Here is a 19,294-nt window from a genome sequence, read left to right as displayed (position 1 = left end):
AGAAGAAGCATGGTTTTTCTCTCATGGTTCACCCAAACTGCTCAGAGTCCAGATTGAGAAACTTCGGTTTCAAGCTCAGTCAAGTCAAGTGTTCTGTTTTTGTCTGGCTTATGTTATGTTAATTTTGGTTATTTTATGGGTAAGCTGTATTATTTTGTTTTATGGCTGCTGTTTGGTTTGCAAGTGTCATGCTAATGCAAGTTTATATGTCTTGTTTGTAGAAGGACTCTTTATATAGCATCTTTCTTCATTTCTTCATTGTTGGGAACATGAGAGTTCTATAATCCAGAGGTGTAAAGTCCAGGGGTCAGAAAGTAAAAGTCCTGCCATATGTTTATTCCACTCATGAACTCAGCGAGCTGATTTCACTAATTAGTTCTACCTCCTGGCTGAAAAAATGTGCTAATTAGCAAACCCAGGTGATTGGAACAAAATACTGAGGAGGACTTTTACTTTCTGAACCTGGACTTTACACCTCTGCTATCATCAGAGGTCAGTGGTATCAAGGCCTGACTTCATCACTGTGTTTGGATTTGTATTGCCTGTTTCACTGCATCACATCACTCACTGGACATTTGTTCAACTAGTCTTCATCGCTGCAAATGGTACAACTCTAAGCTACAAATCATTGTGATTTTTTTTTTTCTATGGACAATGATAAGATTTTTCTTTTTCAACTTCATTGCCAAACAACAGTGACAATATTGCATTCATGTGACTTTTTGTGTGTCATGTTATTGTGATTTCAATATTTGCTGTGTTTTTTTTTTTCATGAAAATATATACTTGTGTTGTTTTCACAAACCTTAAAGAAAGAAAAGATAGCATATCTTTTTATTTTTTTAAGTTTATGATTGAATTGTTTATGTTGTATATGTACTTTAGATTCTAACACAAGTTTGGTCAGTGGCTCCCTCCCTCAAATTGATCTTGTAGCTTGCCTCACTAGGTAGTTCTTAGGGAGAACTTTATATTTATATTTAAATAATAATACACATATAATCAGGGGTGCACATAAGTTTTTCAGCCTGGTTCTCATAAGAGAACCTGGAGATTTGGTTTGGTCCTCACAGTGCACATAGTGTGACCCATTAAATATAACTATATATATAAAAAAAATTATAGAGATAATGTATTGCACTTTATTTAGTTAGTTAAAAAAAAATAATAATAATAATAAACAAAACAATAAAGTGTGATAATACTATTATAAATAATTTTAAAATATTTAAAAATAAAAAGGGAGTATTAAATACAAGTACAATTATTATATAGTAAACTTAAAAATAAAATGCTAATATTTACTTCTTTTTTTAATATGAATTTTCATCATTTTCAAACTTAAAATCAGCAAGCTTTTATTTTGGCAGGTTGCCGGGAAGTAAGTATAGTCACGCCGCGTTGATTCTGCCATGTTTTAGGTCACGCTCAGGAGCACACAGCGTAAACAAATGCAAATCACCACAGAAAAAGCCGACCGTTTTACATTCATATTTTTTGAAAAACATCTTACATATGCTTAGAATAAAATGGACTAATATGTAAATTTCTTTAAATAAAAAAATAAATAAAAAAAATCGCTCTGTTGTTTGTCTGAGAGGCTGCAAATATTCATTACTATTCAGTCTCCTTCACTACAGTGGTACTGAGGCTAACTGTTAAAACACTTACGACAATTAACCATGGTTTTACTATAGTAAACGTGTAGCGACCGTGTTTTTGGTGTAGCCTATGTATTGCCATTCGTATAACCACAATCTTATTAAATACCATGGATAAATTAAGAGTAGCAAAACCATGGCTAATTTTGTAAGGGGAGAATACAATATAGCTAGATCTCAAACAGTGGATCATTGTTATATCGTCATATTGCCCGGTAAAACTGCTCAGTGTTAGAGTTAAGTCATTATAGAGGTAACAGAACTTGAAGCTGCTTTGAAACGATGTGTATTGTGGATACTATGCAAATAAATACATTGACTTGACCGAACCAAGTTGAAGATTCCTACTAGCGATGCCGAACACGATGCAGCGATCAAATAAATTAATGAACGAAACTTAATCTGTACAAAAAGTAGCCGGGTAACGAGTTGCCGCAAATAACATTACCATATATGATTTCCTTCTATTTGTGGTGTGAGGGCTTACAGTTTAATGCAAATCACTGTATCTATAATATATTAAATCTACAGAGATGAATTATAAAGCCACATTTTATTTTAGATATTTATCATACCGAGTTTCAGTTTAATTTTCAACCGAGTTCCGTAGTGAATGTAGACATATTTAATTGTTTATATGATTAACTTAGATCGCGTTAGAATGATCAATTGCCATACCCCTTATAATTAATGTCTGCAGGTAAAACCTTGGCTTTTCGGCATTATAACGCGGAGAAAGCACGTTTTTCACACCAGCTGTGCAAAGGGATATGACAATTTATGATACAGTGAGCCTTAACCACTGCAATGCGATCTTAAGTAGAATAATATAAACATTAAATAATATAAAACGTCTACATTCACTACCACTCAGTCTCCGCTGTAGCTCCCGTGACCTAAATTCCCAGAATGCATTGCCGCTGTGACTACACATTCCCAGACTCTTGCGCTTCTGGGTTTAGCGCTGCCGATTGAAGTGTCACCGAATGAAATATCACAGTTTTGCATTGTGCTTTCAAAACAGTAGCGGGAAGCTAGATTTATGCTTTCAGTTTGAATAGAAATCTTATATAGTACAGTTTGCCGATGTAAAATGGCAATTGACCTGTCGGTAAGCCCTGCCCCCCCTTAGTTACTGTTGCTCCCTCGGACAAAAAAACGGAGTTGCTCACTGTCTTAAAATGACAGCTGCAGTGTGAAAACCTTCTCCCACGATGTTTTTGCACAATTTTGGACACAGAAGGCCACCAAATGGGTGAATAAACATTCCACGGAGGGATTTATAAAATATAAAAAAATAAATACGGTGGTTCACTCGAAGGAGGGTTTACAGATCACAATGCAAGCGGGAGAAGTCTCATATTACAGTTGGCCATCACGATAGCGGATGACAACATGCAGGATCAACGCTGTTCATGTATCGCAGGGTACGACTAAATTAATGTACGTTTAACCAGTTTAATATGGAGAGGCACTGAAATGTAGACCTTTGTTTATGTTTTTGACCTACACTGTACAAGACGCGAGAACAGTCCGCTATTTAGGTTTGTACGTTAGCATGGACTCACTAACTTTAATGCTAGCTAGTTTTAGCCAGAGATGCCTTGCTAAAGCACAAGATAACATTAATGTTCTGCTTGAGCAGATGAAAATTGTAACTTAATGAGTGTATGTCAACCAGAAAATTAATGTTTTTGTCTTCATTTGTATTGGGGTGAATACTTAGGGACATTGTGCTTTGTTTTGTTTGGATTCAGGAAATGTAATAAAATAAATTATATTGCCTATCCTCAGGACACCTGGAATCAGTGTTACAAGTACCCCAGGCACATCGTTTTTCCATTTTTGAAGCATAAACCCCATAAAACCGATGCGAGCTTTGGATCTTCTAATGTTTCTCTATGGCGCTGAAACCTAAAGATGTCCGAATTCCGCTCCCCGTGAAACTGATACTCAACTGCCATTGGCTAGTCTGCGTTCGAGGGGAGGGGCTTACCGATAAGTCAACTGTGCATTAACAGCTGTCAACCATGTTGGTACATAAATGTCTGAACTTATTTACACAGCGCATTTTTATTTTGGTCGTGCATGCAGACCTGTGTAGCACTTATGAGCACTCCTGCATTTTATATATATATATATATATATATATATATATATTACACATAGTCACTGAGAAGTTGAATCTTAATGCTGGACATACTTGAGTTTGTCCAGTGAGCAGTTTGGATCCTTCAGTTTTTCATACAGCAGCTTGACTCCTGAGTCTCCTGGGTAATTGTAGCTTAGATCCAGCTCTCTCAGGTGTGAGGGGTTTGAACTCAAAGCTGAAGACACATAATAGCATCCTTTCTCTGTCACCATACAGCCAGACAATCTACAAATACAGCAATAGGTCAACATGGGATTAGTTTGACAATCATTTAAGCCACAAATTATTCCTATATGGTCACGTCTTAAGGTTTAGGACCACAATTTGTTTTAAAAATAAAATTTCTCCTTCGTTATAAATGCAGTAATGTATGTCACTATCAATGTATGATGTCAATTATTTATATATATATATATATATATATATATATATATAATTTTTTTTTTTTATTGTTACGGCCTAAGCCTTGTGGAGTTAGAGTTTGTTTGTTTTTCTTTTTTGGTACTGATTTGGTTTGTCTTTCCTTTCCAAGGTTAAGCTTTGAAATGGGACGAGGAGCATGGACGCCATGCTGGGGTGAAGTGGTGTGTTGCTGCCAGTCGCGTGATTACTACGGTCACTGTTTAAGCGCCGTAATGAGCATGGTGTGCACTTGATAAGGAGTTCTCTGTGTGTGCATTTCGCTGTCATCAACAAAGGAGCTCCGTGCACATCCTGATATCCATCCAGCCGCTGACAATAAGCTGTGTTCTGTTTTTGTGTTTTCTGTTGATGTTGATCTGTATTTGTTTATTTTAATGAACGTCAGTTTACTTTATTTGTTTTAGGGCTGCAGCGATTAGTCGATGCCATCGATTAGCATGGAATGCGTCGACTCGTCGCACCTTTAGTCACGACCATTGCGTGAGCCTGCAGTTATCCCTAATGTTTTTCTGCCATGTTGAACACAAAACAAGACTCTAGAGCAGAAGGTAAAGGCTAGCATGGCAACATCACTTCACTGAGTTTTATTATTTTATTATTATACGACCGTCAGAATCGCATATATATAGCCGAACTTGCATTCAAAGCTGTGCTGAATGAACGGAACAGCACGGGACATCGAGTTGCCTATATAATCATGGCGGGTTTAATTCACCCACAGAGAGACGGAGAAGGAGAAATGATTCACGTTCATCTGAAGATCCACTGGAGCTGCCGTCAGTGCCGTGAGCGTGACTGCGCGAGCTCTGAGACGCTCGCACCAAACGCGCTCTCTGCACTCGCTAACAAAGGGTTTAAAGTCATTGTTAGTTGTTTAACTGTGATGAATTGGACAAGCCTCGACTGGGCTCATTTATTTAAAAACGGGCTGTCAACTGTGATAAAACTTCCCGGCGTTATGACTCCATTTTTGATTCTGTCACTCTAGTGTCCTGAATGCGGTTGTGACTTCAGCTGTTCATTCATACAGATATTCAAGCAGATGTTTTAATCTGCTGAATAAATAAAACATTTCAAGTCACTCTCCTGTAAGCAACTGCTGTCAGTCCCAAACAGTAACTGTGAATGTAGCCATAATGTGCATTTCTATTGATTGTATTGTATCACTGCCCTGTAATTCTTTCTTTCTCTCTTTCTTTTTTTGTCTTTCTTGTTATTATTATTTCTTTCTTGCTTCCTTGCTTTCTTTTTCTTTTTTTTTAATTTATTATTATTTCTTTCTTTTTCTCTCGTTATTATTTTTTTAGTTATTATTTTTCTTTCTTTCTTTGTTGTTGTTGTTATTTATTTTATGTAAAGTATTAATTATGAGAAAACGTTTGAATAAAATATTACAAGATTAACAGCAGAAAATACTATTAAATAATAGATTTATTGAAAAATAATCAATAGATTAGTCAACTAATCAAAAAAATAATCAACAGATTAGTCGACAATAATAATAAAAAAAATCGTTAGCTGCAGCCCTAATTTGTTTCTTATTGTCTGTTGTTTCGCTGTGTGACTGTGATACGCGGGTGGTGTAGGTAAAGATTTCTGTCTATTAAAACTATTGATCTGTCTTCTTGGCTTGCGTGTATATTTATGTTAAGAACCCTTCTTAAACGAGCACTTTGAAAACAGGGTTTGTAACTATGTATATATATATATATATATATATATATATATATATATTTATGTATGTATGTATGTATGTAAAACCTAAAATACCATGTAAACATTATAAATAATATGACAGAAATGACTGGAGTTGTCTCACTGGTGTTACTGCTCAATGTTCAAGAAAAAATACTGACTTTTGTGAGAATTTTCTATTTACATACAGTATCTCACAAAAGTGAGTACACCCTCACATTTCGGCAGTCATTTTAGTATATCTTTTCAAGGGACAATACTATAGAAATGAAACTTGGATATATTTTAGAGCAGTCAATGTGCAACTTGTATATCAGTAAAGATTTACTGTCCTCTGAAAATAACTCAACATACAGCCATTATTGTCAAAAAAAGCTGGCAACAAAAGCGAGTACACCCAACGTGAAAACAGCTATACATCGTTTAACCATGCAAAGCCACATGTCCTATTCATCATGTTCATGTTTTTGTCTGATTGACAGGACCATACAAATTTGTGTATCTTGTTTTAGAGCAATTAAAATGTGCTGCTTTGAGTACAATTCTCTCATACTGACCACTGGATGTTCAACATGGCAAAGAACTCTCTGAGGATTTGAGAATTAGAATTGTTGCTCTCCACAAAGATGGCCTAAGCTATAAGAAGTTCGGTAACACCCTGGAACTGATTTACAGTACAGTGGCCAGGGTCATACAGAGGTTTTCCAAGACGGGTTTCACACGGAACAGGCCTCGCAAGGGTCGATCAAAGAAGTTAGGTCCTCGTGCTGTGCGTCAGGTGCAGAAGCTGGCTTCAAAAAAACAGTCGAATGAGTGCTGCCAGCATTGCTTTAGAGGTTGCAGAAGTGGAAGGTCAGCTTGTCAGTGCTCAGACCACACGCCGCACACTGCAACAAGTCGGTTTGCATGGTTGTCATCCCAGAAGGAAGCCTCTTCTGAAGCTGGCTCACAAAAAAGCCTGCAAACAGTTTGCTTAAGACAACCTGGCCAAGAGCTCATTACTGGAACCATGTCCTGTGGTCTGATGAGATTAAGATAAACTTGTTTGGCTCAGATGGTGTCCAGCATGTGTGGTGACGCCCTGGTGAGGAGTACCAAGAAAATTGTCTCTTGCCTACAGTCTAGCATGGTGGTGGTAGCATTATGGTCTGGGGCTGCATGAGTGCTGCTGGTTCTGGGCAGCTGCGGTTCATTGAGGGTAACATGGATTCCAACATATACTGTGACATTCTGAAGCAGAAGATGATGCCCTCCCTCCAGAAACTGGGCCGAATGGGCCATGTTTTCCAACATAATAACGACCCCAAACACACCGTCAAGATGACAACTGCCTTGCTGATGCTGGAGTGGCCAAGTATGTCTCCAGACCTGAACCCTATTGAGCACATGTAGGGCATCCTCAAATGAAAGGTGGAGAAGCACCATGTGTCTAACATCCAGCAGCTCTGTGATGTCTTTGTGGAGTGGAAGAGGATGCCAGCAACAACCTGTACAGCTATGGTGAATTCCAAGCTCAGGAGGATTAAGGCAGTGCTAGATAACAATGGTGCCCCTACAAAATATTGACACTTGGGACACAGTTTTGACATGTTCACTCATTTTTGCCAGTTATTTGGACAATAATGGCTATATGTTGAGTTATATTTAGAGGACAGTAAATTTGTACCTCTATACAAGCTGCACATTGATTACTATATATCCAAGTTTCATTTGTGTAGTATTGTCCCTTGAGGAGATACACAAAAATTTTTGCTGGAATGTGAGGGATGTACTCACCTTTGTGAGATACTGTATATTTACATTTGACATCACTTTCTACTGTTCTATGTCTGACTTTTTGTCTATCCAGAAAATTGTATTGTAGCTGAATAAGCTAATATATTACACATTAGACGTGATTAACTCTCTGGGGTCGACAGTATTGCCGGCGATACCAGATCGTTTTTTTAAGATCAGTGCAAAACACACTAAAAATAATCTGTTGATTTTTGTCACACAAATAAGTGTTATACATCAATCGAAACTGTTAAGTGTCTACTTTTATTTGTGTACACTCACAATAACAAAATAACTTTGTGCTTTTGGAAAAATAAGAAAACAAACAGGGTGCGCTCTCTGTCTTCGCAAACTGTTTTTAGAAACGCGTCACTAAAATGAACTGTAACTCAGCAAATACTCAACACAGAGACATGGGAGTTATATCTATAGAAAGCTTGAAGTGTCTACTTTGAAATGAAAACAAACTTATCAAAAACAAACATTCTGTAATGAAGTAATCCGTATGAAACCAACACGATGTTCAGTCTGTCCCATCTGACTCATTATCTCTAATGTGATCCTGCGGCTCGCGCCGTTCATATGTAAATAGCCGCGTGGGACGTGCGCACGTGCAAACGCCCAACACAATCAAAGAGTGGAGATCCTCATCGCGGCTACTGTTACTGTTCGCGCTGAGTAAAGGCAGGATTTCCCTCGAAAGAAGAACACAATTTCATCCAGTAGAGGGGATCAATCTGATGAGTAAGTAATGTTTCTTTTTTGCATTAGTTACCGTGTTATTGTGACATAAACTTGAACAGATTTACTAACAGTCAGTTGGGTTTTTCCCAAACGACAACATGATGAATGCTACACGTCTAAGAATGTTTAGACCATGTTTATTATTAATACTCTGCTCACAAATAGATTTTAATAGTGTGCTAAACAATAATAATTAGTTTCTCAGATATAAAATATAATTTTTTATAGTACAAAGTACATCCTTTTATTGTACAAAGCATGCTTGAGTCTGTGGCTACAGAATCATATCATAGGCTACTATAAAATCATACATACTAGACTATATGACTACAAAATCATAGCTGGGTTTTTCCCAAACTATAATTCTTGACTACAATGTTTGAAACCGTGTAAAAATTTTGAATATGATAGGCAATTCATTGTATTTAAATTTCTTACGGCGCGATGATGTTTTCATGCTCTATATAAAACAATAAAAGTAATATGAGTGTACACTGTAACATGATGAATGCTACAAGTCTAAGTATGTTTAGTACATGATTATTATTAATAGCTTACTCTGTTCAGAAATAGATTTTAATAACGTGCTAAACAATAATAATTAGTTTCTCAGATATAAGATTTCTTTCTCTTTTTTTTATGATAGTACAAAGCATTTGTGAGTCTATGGCTACAAAACCTATATATATATATATACAGATGTTCCTGATATTAACATGCTCACAAATGTTTTTTTTTTTTTTTTGGTTGTTTGTATTTTATTGAATCAGATACCAGCACCAGATGTATCCTGATGTCTCTTCAAACTGTTTTCCTCTGAGAGCGCTGTACCAACATCAGATGTTCAACTACACTGATATTCTATGTTAAAACAAGCTGCTTTTCTACTGATTATGTTTTTTTCTTCTTGAGTCCATGGAAAGAAGTAGAAACACTTAAATAACACACGTAAATATCAGATATGATTTACTTGTTTCACTTGTTGAACAGAATCCGTTGCATGAATGACTCAAAGTCTAACATCTTTGTCATTGTTTTGTTCCTTTAGTTGATGGAATTATATTTTTGCCAAATGTTTTGAATGTATCTTATATGCAAAAAATGACTTAATTTTCAAACACACTGCATCTTTTGCTAACTGTTTTCTCCTTTTGCTGATTTGATTGTAATTTTCTTCAAACAGCATTTCTTCTGGTCTTGTTTATTTCGCTCCGGATTCATCATTCATGTTGCATTTTCAAATCCAGAGAGACACTGAAAACACTGGACCATGAGATGCTCGCATGTAAATTAACATAGTGTCATACTGTAAAAATCATATAAAATTACATTGCAAGCTTTACAATTTGATAAACACAATAAATATTTTGTTAATTTATTTGATTGAAAACCATTTACCTCAGAATCTCCAGCTGACAGTTTGGACTCTTCAGTCCTTTAGACAGCAGCTTCACTCCAGAATCCTTCAGGTCATTGTTACTCAGGTCCAGCTCTCTCAGGACAGAGTTTGAAGACTGTAGAGCTGAAGATAAACTTTCACAGGACTGAGCAGTGAGACTACATCCACTTAGTCTATGTAAAGAACAAAGCAAACAGCTATTTTAGATTTTAAATGTATGTTTCAGTAATTCAGTTCTTCTTAAAACACCTGTGACAGCAATGCAGGGAAAAAAGAGAGGATCCAGTTGCAGCAAGTTTGTATTTATATAAATTAACAAAAATGATTGTCCAAAAGGGTCCAAAGACAAAGAAAAATAAAAACACAACAAAACAGTTAACAAACATGCACCATGACCTGAAGAAACCAAGGAGTATAAATAAATAATAAAAGTAAGAACTGAATTAGACACAGGGGACAAACTAATGAGTAACTATGGAAACAAATGATAACATACTTAGGAACCATGGAAATAAAGGACACATGAAATAAACACAGAAAGCTAGGGGTGTGTCTCAATCAGCTCCCTAGCTCGTGAATCAGTAGATCGTGTACATGAATTTGGTCACTGGTAAGTTCCCTGAGTCACTGCACGTTGGGAAAGTGATCACTTGAATTCCAGTGACATGATTAAGTACAGCGTCAACGGACAAAATTGTAGAACATCATCGCTAGAATTAATAAACAACAGGCAGGACCAATCTAATTTTGATAATATTTTTTATTCTCTTTAAAGACATTGTTCTGTTACATGTTCATACAATATTTCAGCCGAATATTAATTATAAATGTTAAGTAGATGTGTTCAATTCCTGTCTAGAGATGTGTGTTTATATTGAAATATACGGAAAAAAAACGGTTTGTCTTTTCAAATCTTCTATCGAGTGTCATTATATTTGTCAAAGTGGCTCGTGTGGTTTATGTTTTGGACTTCAGAAATGTGACGTTATTTCCGATAAGGGAGCATAGTGAGCACCGATGCTCCCTAGAATTCATGATGCATTGTGGGATTTTTCAGGGAGCGAACGTTCCAGTGCACTGGAAGGATTTTGCGATTGAGACAGCCCTTAAAATGGCTCCCTGATCAGTGCCCTGACTACTGAACAAGGGAGCTGATTGACACACACCCTAGAATTCGGATACAACAGGATGCAAAGAAGATTCATAATTCAGTGATTCATAATTCTGATTCAGTCAATGATTCAGATTACCAAATCCAAATTACCAGTAATCTGAATTGTAGAAAATTAGCTCAAAAGCTCATATGTATTATGAACAAAGTTTTATTAACTAAATCACAAACACTTAACTAGTCTAAACAAACAAACATACATTAACTAGTGGTTCTATCGTTAAGCATGCATAAAACAGTATACAATACAATACAAGATAATATACAGTAACAGTAATAATACACACAATGTCCTGGGGATATGCATGTTCATTCATAGAAAGTTTTGTCTATGATTAATGAAAGAAGTCCTTTTCTATGGGCAATATGTTTCAAGGTGAATTAAGTGAGAGTGAAACCCTCTCTGAGTTCCATTAAACCATAAAAGCTGTCTTATCTGGCTAAGGTGTCCTTGCTGCTATGGAATCCAGTGGCCTGGGGGGTTGTTTACAGACATCCCAGCACCCAGTTACAGAATGAAACCACATATCACAATATCGGCTATAAATACATAAAGAACAAACAGTAAAACAGTCATCATGGGGTGGTTTCCCATTATTTAAGTGTTTTCATTTGAAGAGACAGGAAATGTCTCCAGTTACGACTGTAACCATGGTTCCCTGAGAAGGGGTACGAGACACTGCATCCTGGATTGATGCTACTGTATATAGCAGTGGTCTCAAACTCAATTCCTGGAGGGCCACAGCTCTGCAGAGTTTAGCTCCAACCAGCTCCAAATCACACCTGCTTGGAAGTTTCTAGTAATCCTGAAGACCTTGATTAGCTGAATCAGGTGTGTTTGATTAGGGCTGGAGCTAAACTGTGCAGAGCTGTGGCCCCTCCAGGAATTGAGTCTGAGACCAATGCTATGTAGGGAACGTCGTCAGCGCTACTGATGTCTAAAGCATGTGTGCAAACACAGCAATTCTATTGGCCGACGTCGTTCTATGACATTATTACTGGAGCATCATGAGTGTAAGAGTATGCCTGCAATGTACATCATCAGCTTTTTTGTCTTCAGGAGCTGCTTGTTTGTATTAACAAAAACATAAACCCTGAATGTGCTCATTGAGTTGCATTTGTGGTAATTTCTGTTCTTGCTTTATTCTCTCCAGAGGGATGAGATGATAATAATAACAAATGGCAGCTTCCATCCTGGGCTAGGTGGGCGGAGTAGAGGCAGATATAATCAATTAAGTCTTCTTCCTCTGCTGACTATATAATATACTTAAGTAAAGCAATGGGCTGAGTCTGACCAAATGCAACATTAGATCATTGACTCCAGCTAAAATATAACATTTCAGTAAATAACAAACCTCAGCTTTTATAATAAATTTACATATAATTAAGACAAGTGTATATCAAATAGATGGGAACTGTAGCATTAAAAACACTTTACAATAAGTGTTAAGATTCCATTTGTTAGATTACATGACCTATCAATAAATAATAGTTATATAGCAATTATTCTTCTTAGGGTTAATTTCAAAATTTACTAACACATAAAATCATCAAGTTCAATCTGTTAAAATTATTTAATGCACAAACATGAATGATCAAGTGTTTGTATTAAATAACATTCACAAACCTTAATTAATGTTGTGAAAATATATTGTTCACTCACTGTAAGTTGATGTTAGATAATAACATGAAGTCATGTTAATGAATGGTATCTTATTGTAAAGTCTATACAGGAGATAAAATTTCATTTAATCCAAACTGTGTACATATTTAATTTTAAAGGCCTTTAAACCTGCTAGTTATTCAGCCAAGAATAACAACTAACTAGCTAAAACAAAGCCCAGAACTGCTTTTCTGATGGACTGACATGACGTAAACACTGTTAACCATTTGTACATTCTCTAACTCCAGAGGCGCACAGTAATGAAGTATTTTTATTTTACTCAAGTAAATTTAAAAAGTATCTGTAGTTGATCAGTGTTTTTCTTTGGAAAACTTTACTTCACTACATTCCAAAGCATAGTGTCATACTTTTTACTACACTACTTTTCATAAATTAAAGTAGTTTTTTTTACCTTTAATACTTAAGAACATTAAAAATGTAGTACTTTCTTGTACTCAAGTAAATCTTTGAATTATTTTTAATTGAGTAAAAGTAAGACAGTAATATATTTCTAATGTAATTAAGTATTAAATTATATTTAATATGAAACGTAGTGCAGCAAAAAGTACAATATTATGTTTTGGAATGTTGTGAAGTAAAGTTTTCTAAAGAAAAACATATGATAAAGTATTGACACTTGAAAAGTACTTTTACAGCACAGTAAAAATACTTACACTACTGTCCGCCTCTGTCTAACTAGCATATTTTAGATTCACAATTAATTTAAGAGCCTCTGGTGTGTAAAAATAGTAAATACCATCATGTCCTCATGTTCTTATTTTTTTTACCCTAATAAAAGTTATAGGGGCATTAAATAGTTAATAAAGAAACTTCATTCTAATCTTCATTATATTAGCATTAGCCGTGCTTATGCTAAGAATGAACTCCGCTATAATGGCAATGTTCATTTCAATCTGACATTCAAATTAAAATATGTAATAATATTCATAACAGAAGATCTAAATATAAAATTTTTAATTGAAACTTACCTGCTTGAACTCTTTCATTTGATCTGGTGTCGGTCTTTAAAGTGTTTATTTGATGTGTTTCCTCCTTTTGATGTCGCCACGTCTCAGTGCTTTTATGAAGATAGAGCAGCAAGAACCAGGTTGACTGGGTAGTCGGTACCACCGGTACTTTAAAAAAACCTGGTACCGTGACGTTTTAATTTTTTTAGTAACGACTTGGTACCGAAGTACCGGGTCTTTTGACAACACTAATTGAGTTGATGTTTGTTGATTTGGACATCTCTTCGTGTTCCAGGCAGCTAATCCAATTGCAGTGACAGGGGTTATTCCTTCAAAAGTTAGCTGGCTCCGGTAAAGTTATATAATGCATCAAAGAACCGTTCTGTATAAAAGTTATACAGAATGCAGTTTGTCCCATTTTCGCAGGCATATGCCGTATGACTACCAGACCATAACAAATGCTTAATTTACAAGTAATTATTCTTTTTGCATAAATCATCATTTCATTTGCGAGCATCTTCATCATCCACACTGACCTCTACAATCATCCAGCTCTCACAAAGAAACACAAAAACCTCCTCAGGTTTAGTTTAGTTTGTGTGTCTCACACACCTGTCCTGCTCACTGCCAGAAATATGATTCTGTTAGATTTTCCCATTTTGTTAATTGGTTAAAAAAAGCACATCCTAAAATCGTAAATGTGATCATATTTTGAAAGTGGTTTGATTATTTTCAGTGTTACTTACCGAACTGATCTGGATTCTTTAGCCACAGGTAACAGATACTGAAGAACTTCATCTTCTGTATGTTGTTTTCCAGTAAACTGTTTTAGATCAAAAACATCCATCTTCTGCTCTGATGTCAGCAAAACATAAACCAGAGCTGACCACTGTGAAGAGGAGAGTTTGGCTTTTCTTATTTTTCCAGATTTCAGATAATGTTGGATCTCCTGCATCAGTGAATCATCACCCAGTTCATTCAGACAGTGGAAAAGATTGATGGATTTCTCTGAAGAGAGATTCTCCCTGATCTTCTGTTTGATGTACGGAACTGTTTCCACTTTTTTATGGGAGCAGCTTCCTGTTTGTGTCAGTAGTTTTCGTAAGAGAGTCTGATTGGACTCCAGTGAGAGACCCAGAAGAAAACGCAGGAAAAGGTCCAGGTGTCCATTCTTACTCTGTAAAGCCTCATTCACAGCTCTCTGATGCAGCTCAAATAATGTATTATTTTTCTTCTGGTTAAAAATCTTAGACAACAGACTATGTTTTGTTTGCTCAAACACATTGATGTTGTTGATTGTAAAGGATAAGTGCACATATAAAGCTGCTAGATGTTCCTGAAGGCTCAGATGAACAAAGCAGAAGACTTTGCCCTGATACAAGCCCAACTCCTCTCTGAAGATCTGAGTGCACAACCCTGAATAAACGGATGCTTCTGTCACATCAATGCCACACTCTCTCAGGTCTTCATCATAGAAGATCAGGTTGCCTTTCACAAGCTGCTGGAAAGCCAGTTTCCCCAGTTTAAGGATCATATCTTCATCTGTCACGTTCTTCTCATAGTACTTTCCATGTTTGATGTTGGTCTGAATGATCAGGAAGTGTGTGTACATTTGAGTGAGAGTCTTGGGAATCTCTCCACTCTCTTTGTGACTCAACATCTTCTCCAGAACAGTGGCTGAGATCCAGCAGAAGACTGGGATGTGGCACATGATGAAGAGGCTCCTTGATGACTTCAGGTGTGAGATGATCCTGTTGGCCAGACTCTGATCACTGATTCTCTTCCTGAAGTATTCCTCCTTCTGTGGCTCATTGAAGCCTCGTACCTCCGTCACTCGATGGACACATGCAGAGGGAATGAGATCAGCTGCTGCTGGTCTGGAGGTGATCCAGATGAGAGCAGAGGGAAGCAGATTCCCCACAATAAGGTTCATCAGCAGCACATCCACTGAGGCTGATTCAGATATTTTACACAGTTTCACTTTGCTCTTAAAATCCAGAGAGACACGGCACTCGTCCAGACCATCAAAGATGAACAACACTTTATTTTCCTCAATGAATATTTTCATTTCTTTTGTTTCAGGGAAAAAGAAATTAAGAAGATCTGAAAGACAGAGTGTTTTGTCCTTCATCAAGTTGATTTCTCTGAAAGGAAGTGGAAATATGAGCTGGACGTCCTGATTCTCTTTCCCTTCAGCCCAGTCCAGGATGAACTTCTGCACAGAGACTGTTTTTCCAATACCAGCGACTCCCTTTGTCAGCACAGTTCTGATGGGTTTGTCTTGTCCAGGTAAAGCTCTAAAGATGTCATTGCATTTGATTGCTGTGTCCTCTGTTGCTGCTCTCCTGGATTGTGTCTCAATCTGTCTCACCTCATGCTCATTAATGATCTCTCCACTCGCACTCTCTGTGATGTAGAGCTCTGTGTAGATCTCATTCAGCAGTGTTGGGTTTCTCTGCATCGCTGTTCCCTCATACAGACCCTCAAACTTCTTCTTCAGATTTGATCTAAACATGGTGAGGACTTGGCTGTGAAATAAAATGTAAAAATACACATCATTACATGAGTGCAATAATAAACACAATATCTTATATATTCTTTATCATATCTCTTACATACCTGAGACCAGGCTGTGTATCTCCACTCTTAAACCTTATTGCCTGACCCATAGACACATGTTTTTTCATAGACTCTGGATCTGATCTCTTCTGCTGAACTGAGCTAAAACAGAGAGAAAATATTTATTTCTTTAAATTACTGTACCACAAAAGTTGTTTGCACCACACTCTTCCGTCGCTTGATCTTTTGTTTAGGTGCGTTAATCCATTAAATAACTTATTATACAAAACCATGATCCGCACTCACATGAAACAGTCTTTTTTTTCCGTTTTATTCTACATTTATCACCAATAGGACAAGGACACAAACATATCGGAGCCCTTCCTCAGTGTGCTAAACAATACAAATCCTCCACCCACTTTTTAAATCACCAATTTGATGTTATCGTTCATTTACCAATGTTCATTCATTAAAAGCTTACGCACTCCATTTCAATATTCAACAACTTGCATTTAAATACCACACCCATTATCATAATGCATTACAATATACCTCTTATTCGAACATAAATTACCTCGGAATTCATTTTTATCACTCTTGTATAAACTAGCAGTTAAAATAAACCATCAGCAGTCGTTACTTTTAACAATGGAAAATTCAATGATTAAAATAATCACTTATTTTCAAACTGAATGCTTGAGATCTACTCCACAAAATATTACACATTGATTTGACCAATTATAATTAATTAAAGGAAAACAGAAAGATACAACTCCTCATTCATGCCATTTGGAGTAAGTGATTTAAGTTTATCGATCCAAAATGCTTCTCGTTTCAATAGTTCTTTATTTATATTACCTCCTCTGCGTGATCCAATAACTTCTTCTATACCTATACATTCCAATTGTTTGATGTCATGTCCCAGTTCATTAAAATGTCTGGCTACTGAAGAAGTTATGTCTTGTCATCATATACTTGATTTATGTTCATTGATTCGTAATTTCAACTGACGCGATGATTTACCTATATATATATTTTTGACAAGGACATTTTAATATATCACATTACGAGTTGAACAGGTAATACAAAAGATGTAATTTTAAAGCATATTCATGTTAATGGACATATGAACTCTCTACACTTTATCAAATTTCTGCACGGGAAACAACCTTGTATGAAAGCAGACTTTTTCCTCTTTACTACATCTGAGTTTATCAACATATCTGATAGGTTATGTGATCTTTTAAAGGTAAACAATGGGTGATACTGAAATTTGTCGTTCAAAGATGTATCAGATGATAATATGTGCCAATGTTTATAAATGACTGATTTGATCATATTACTGTGCTCATTGTATGTCAATGAACAATTTACTGAAAAATTTAGTTGTTTATTAATGGGTTTATCTATTTTCAAAAGATCATGTCTATTCACTTTTCTAATGCATTATTTAACCCTTAAATGCATACTTCGGGTCTTTAGTGACCCGGGACGTCATTCACTACCCTCTCCCTCCTTCGTTTTTTAAAGTTAGACATCAACTTTCTTAGTATTCCTCAATTCCTCAATCTATTCATAATAAACAATATAACAAGAAAATAATAATAATAATAATAATAAAATTTTAAAGAATGTCTGTTTACTGATGAATTTTTTATAAAAAAGTGTATAGGGTGGCTTGAGACCTGAGGTGTGTATTAGTGCAAGTATATTTTTTTCTGCGCTAAAAATATTCAAATATCTGATGACTCAATGCATGCAATTCTCCTTTACTGCTTGAGATGGCACTGTTTAATAGACAATAATGACATGGCGTTTCACTCATAATCACCGCAGGCATAAAACAAAAGAATATAAGCAAAAATTGAACTGGTTTGAATGGCTTTACTGCAGAGCAATTACTGTATGCCATAGAATACAAATGTAACTGTCATTTGATGGTGGATGTGGTGAGTAAGCTGCCAGTGATCAAACTATTGATTTTGAAGTCACAGAAAATGGTAGTTTTGCGAATATGTTTGAGATCGTGAATATGAGCCAGATGCTGAATGTACTATGGAAGTGCGCTCTGACGATGACGGCGATGGTACAATTATCTGCTCAAATTGATCCCTTCTAAGTTTTAGAAGGTAACGAAATATGCTTTATTTTATTCTTATGTAATTGTTCTTAAAACATCAAGAGAGTTTTTTGCTATTGCAGCAGTTAGAGATCCATCCGTGCTGGATATATAGGTCCGGGTCGCTGAAGATCCGAATATGTAATAGTGATTGGCGAAACATTCATGCATTTAAGGGTTAACCAGCTTTGTGTATATCCTTTAGAACGAAAATGTTGAAATAGTGATTTTACCTGTTCATCAAATTCATGTGTAGTACTACAATTACGTTTTAATCTATATAGTTGACTAATTGGTAAACTTTGTTTTAGAGGAACTGGATGATAACTAATATTGTATTTTTATCCATTGGTTTTAGGGAATACTGTTGTATGTAAAGACTCATTGACCTTAGTTATTTTAACATCCAAAAAGTGTATCGATTCACAATTTTCCATTGTAAATTTAATTGACAGCATTTTTTTATTCAGAAACTTGATTCAGATTATTCAAAAACTCTGTAGTGTCTTTTAAATACGATGGTAATTTCTTTACTATCGCTTGAATCAAAAAATCTAGGAATTTAGATATGGTTTCTGTTAATGACCCATTCCCTGAGACAATTGGTCGCATTGGAGGATCTTCTAGTGATTTGTGAATTTTAGGTAAAGCATATAAAACTGGAATCCTAAGATATTAATTTTTCAAATATTTTATTTCTTGTTCATTAATCCATTTCCTATGAAATCCCATTTGTAAACTGTCATTAATTTGTTTTCTATAGGACTCAGTGGGGTTAAACATAAGTTTTTTATAAAATGTCTCGTCATGTAACATCACTTTTATTTTTTCAATGTATATATTAGAATTCATAACGACAATTCCTCCACCTTTACCAGATACAGATGAAAAAAAAAACATAAAGCACAAGATGAATTTCTTGTTGAAAATACATGAGAAAATAAATACCATACTATAATAATAT

General features: G+C 35.8%; 1 protein-coding gene across 3 annotated transcripts in view; it reads right to left on the bottom strand.

Annotated features, from left to right (window-relative positions):
- Positions 1 to 19,294, bottom strand: part of LOC131539368 (NLR family CARD domain-containing protein 3-like) — a 42,192-nt gene that overhangs the window by 8,165 nt on the left and 14,733 nt on the right. For 2 of the 3 annotated variants that reach the window (XM_058773910.1, XM_058773911.1), the window contains exons 6-9: positions 16,272 to 16,373; positions 14,399 to 16,180; positions 9,850 to 10,023; positions 3,865 to 4,038 (exon numbers count right to left, since the gene is read on the bottom strand). In XM_058773910.1, coding sequence (XP_058629893.1) covers positions 3,865 to 4,038; positions 9,850 to 10,023; positions 14,399 to 16,180; positions 16,272 to 16,373 — 2,232 coding nt within the window. The remainder of the gene's footprint in view (positions 1 to 3,864; positions 4,039 to 9,849; positions 10,024 to 14,398; positions 16,181 to 16,271; positions 16,374 to 19,294) is intronic. The other variant, XM_058773913.1, reaches the window with a different exon arrangement.

This window comes from Onychostoma macrolepis, chromosome 04, assembly GCF_012432095.1.
Source record: "Onychostoma macrolepis isolate SWU-2019 chromosome 04, ASM1243209v1, whole genome shotgun sequence".
Classification (NCBI taxonomy): Eukaryota; Metazoa; Chordata; class Actinopteri; order Cypriniformes; family Cyprinidae; genus Onychostoma; species Onychostoma macrolepis.
Note: the sequence above shows the minus strand (reverse complement) of the source record. Positions and strands in the feature narration are given on the sequence as shown.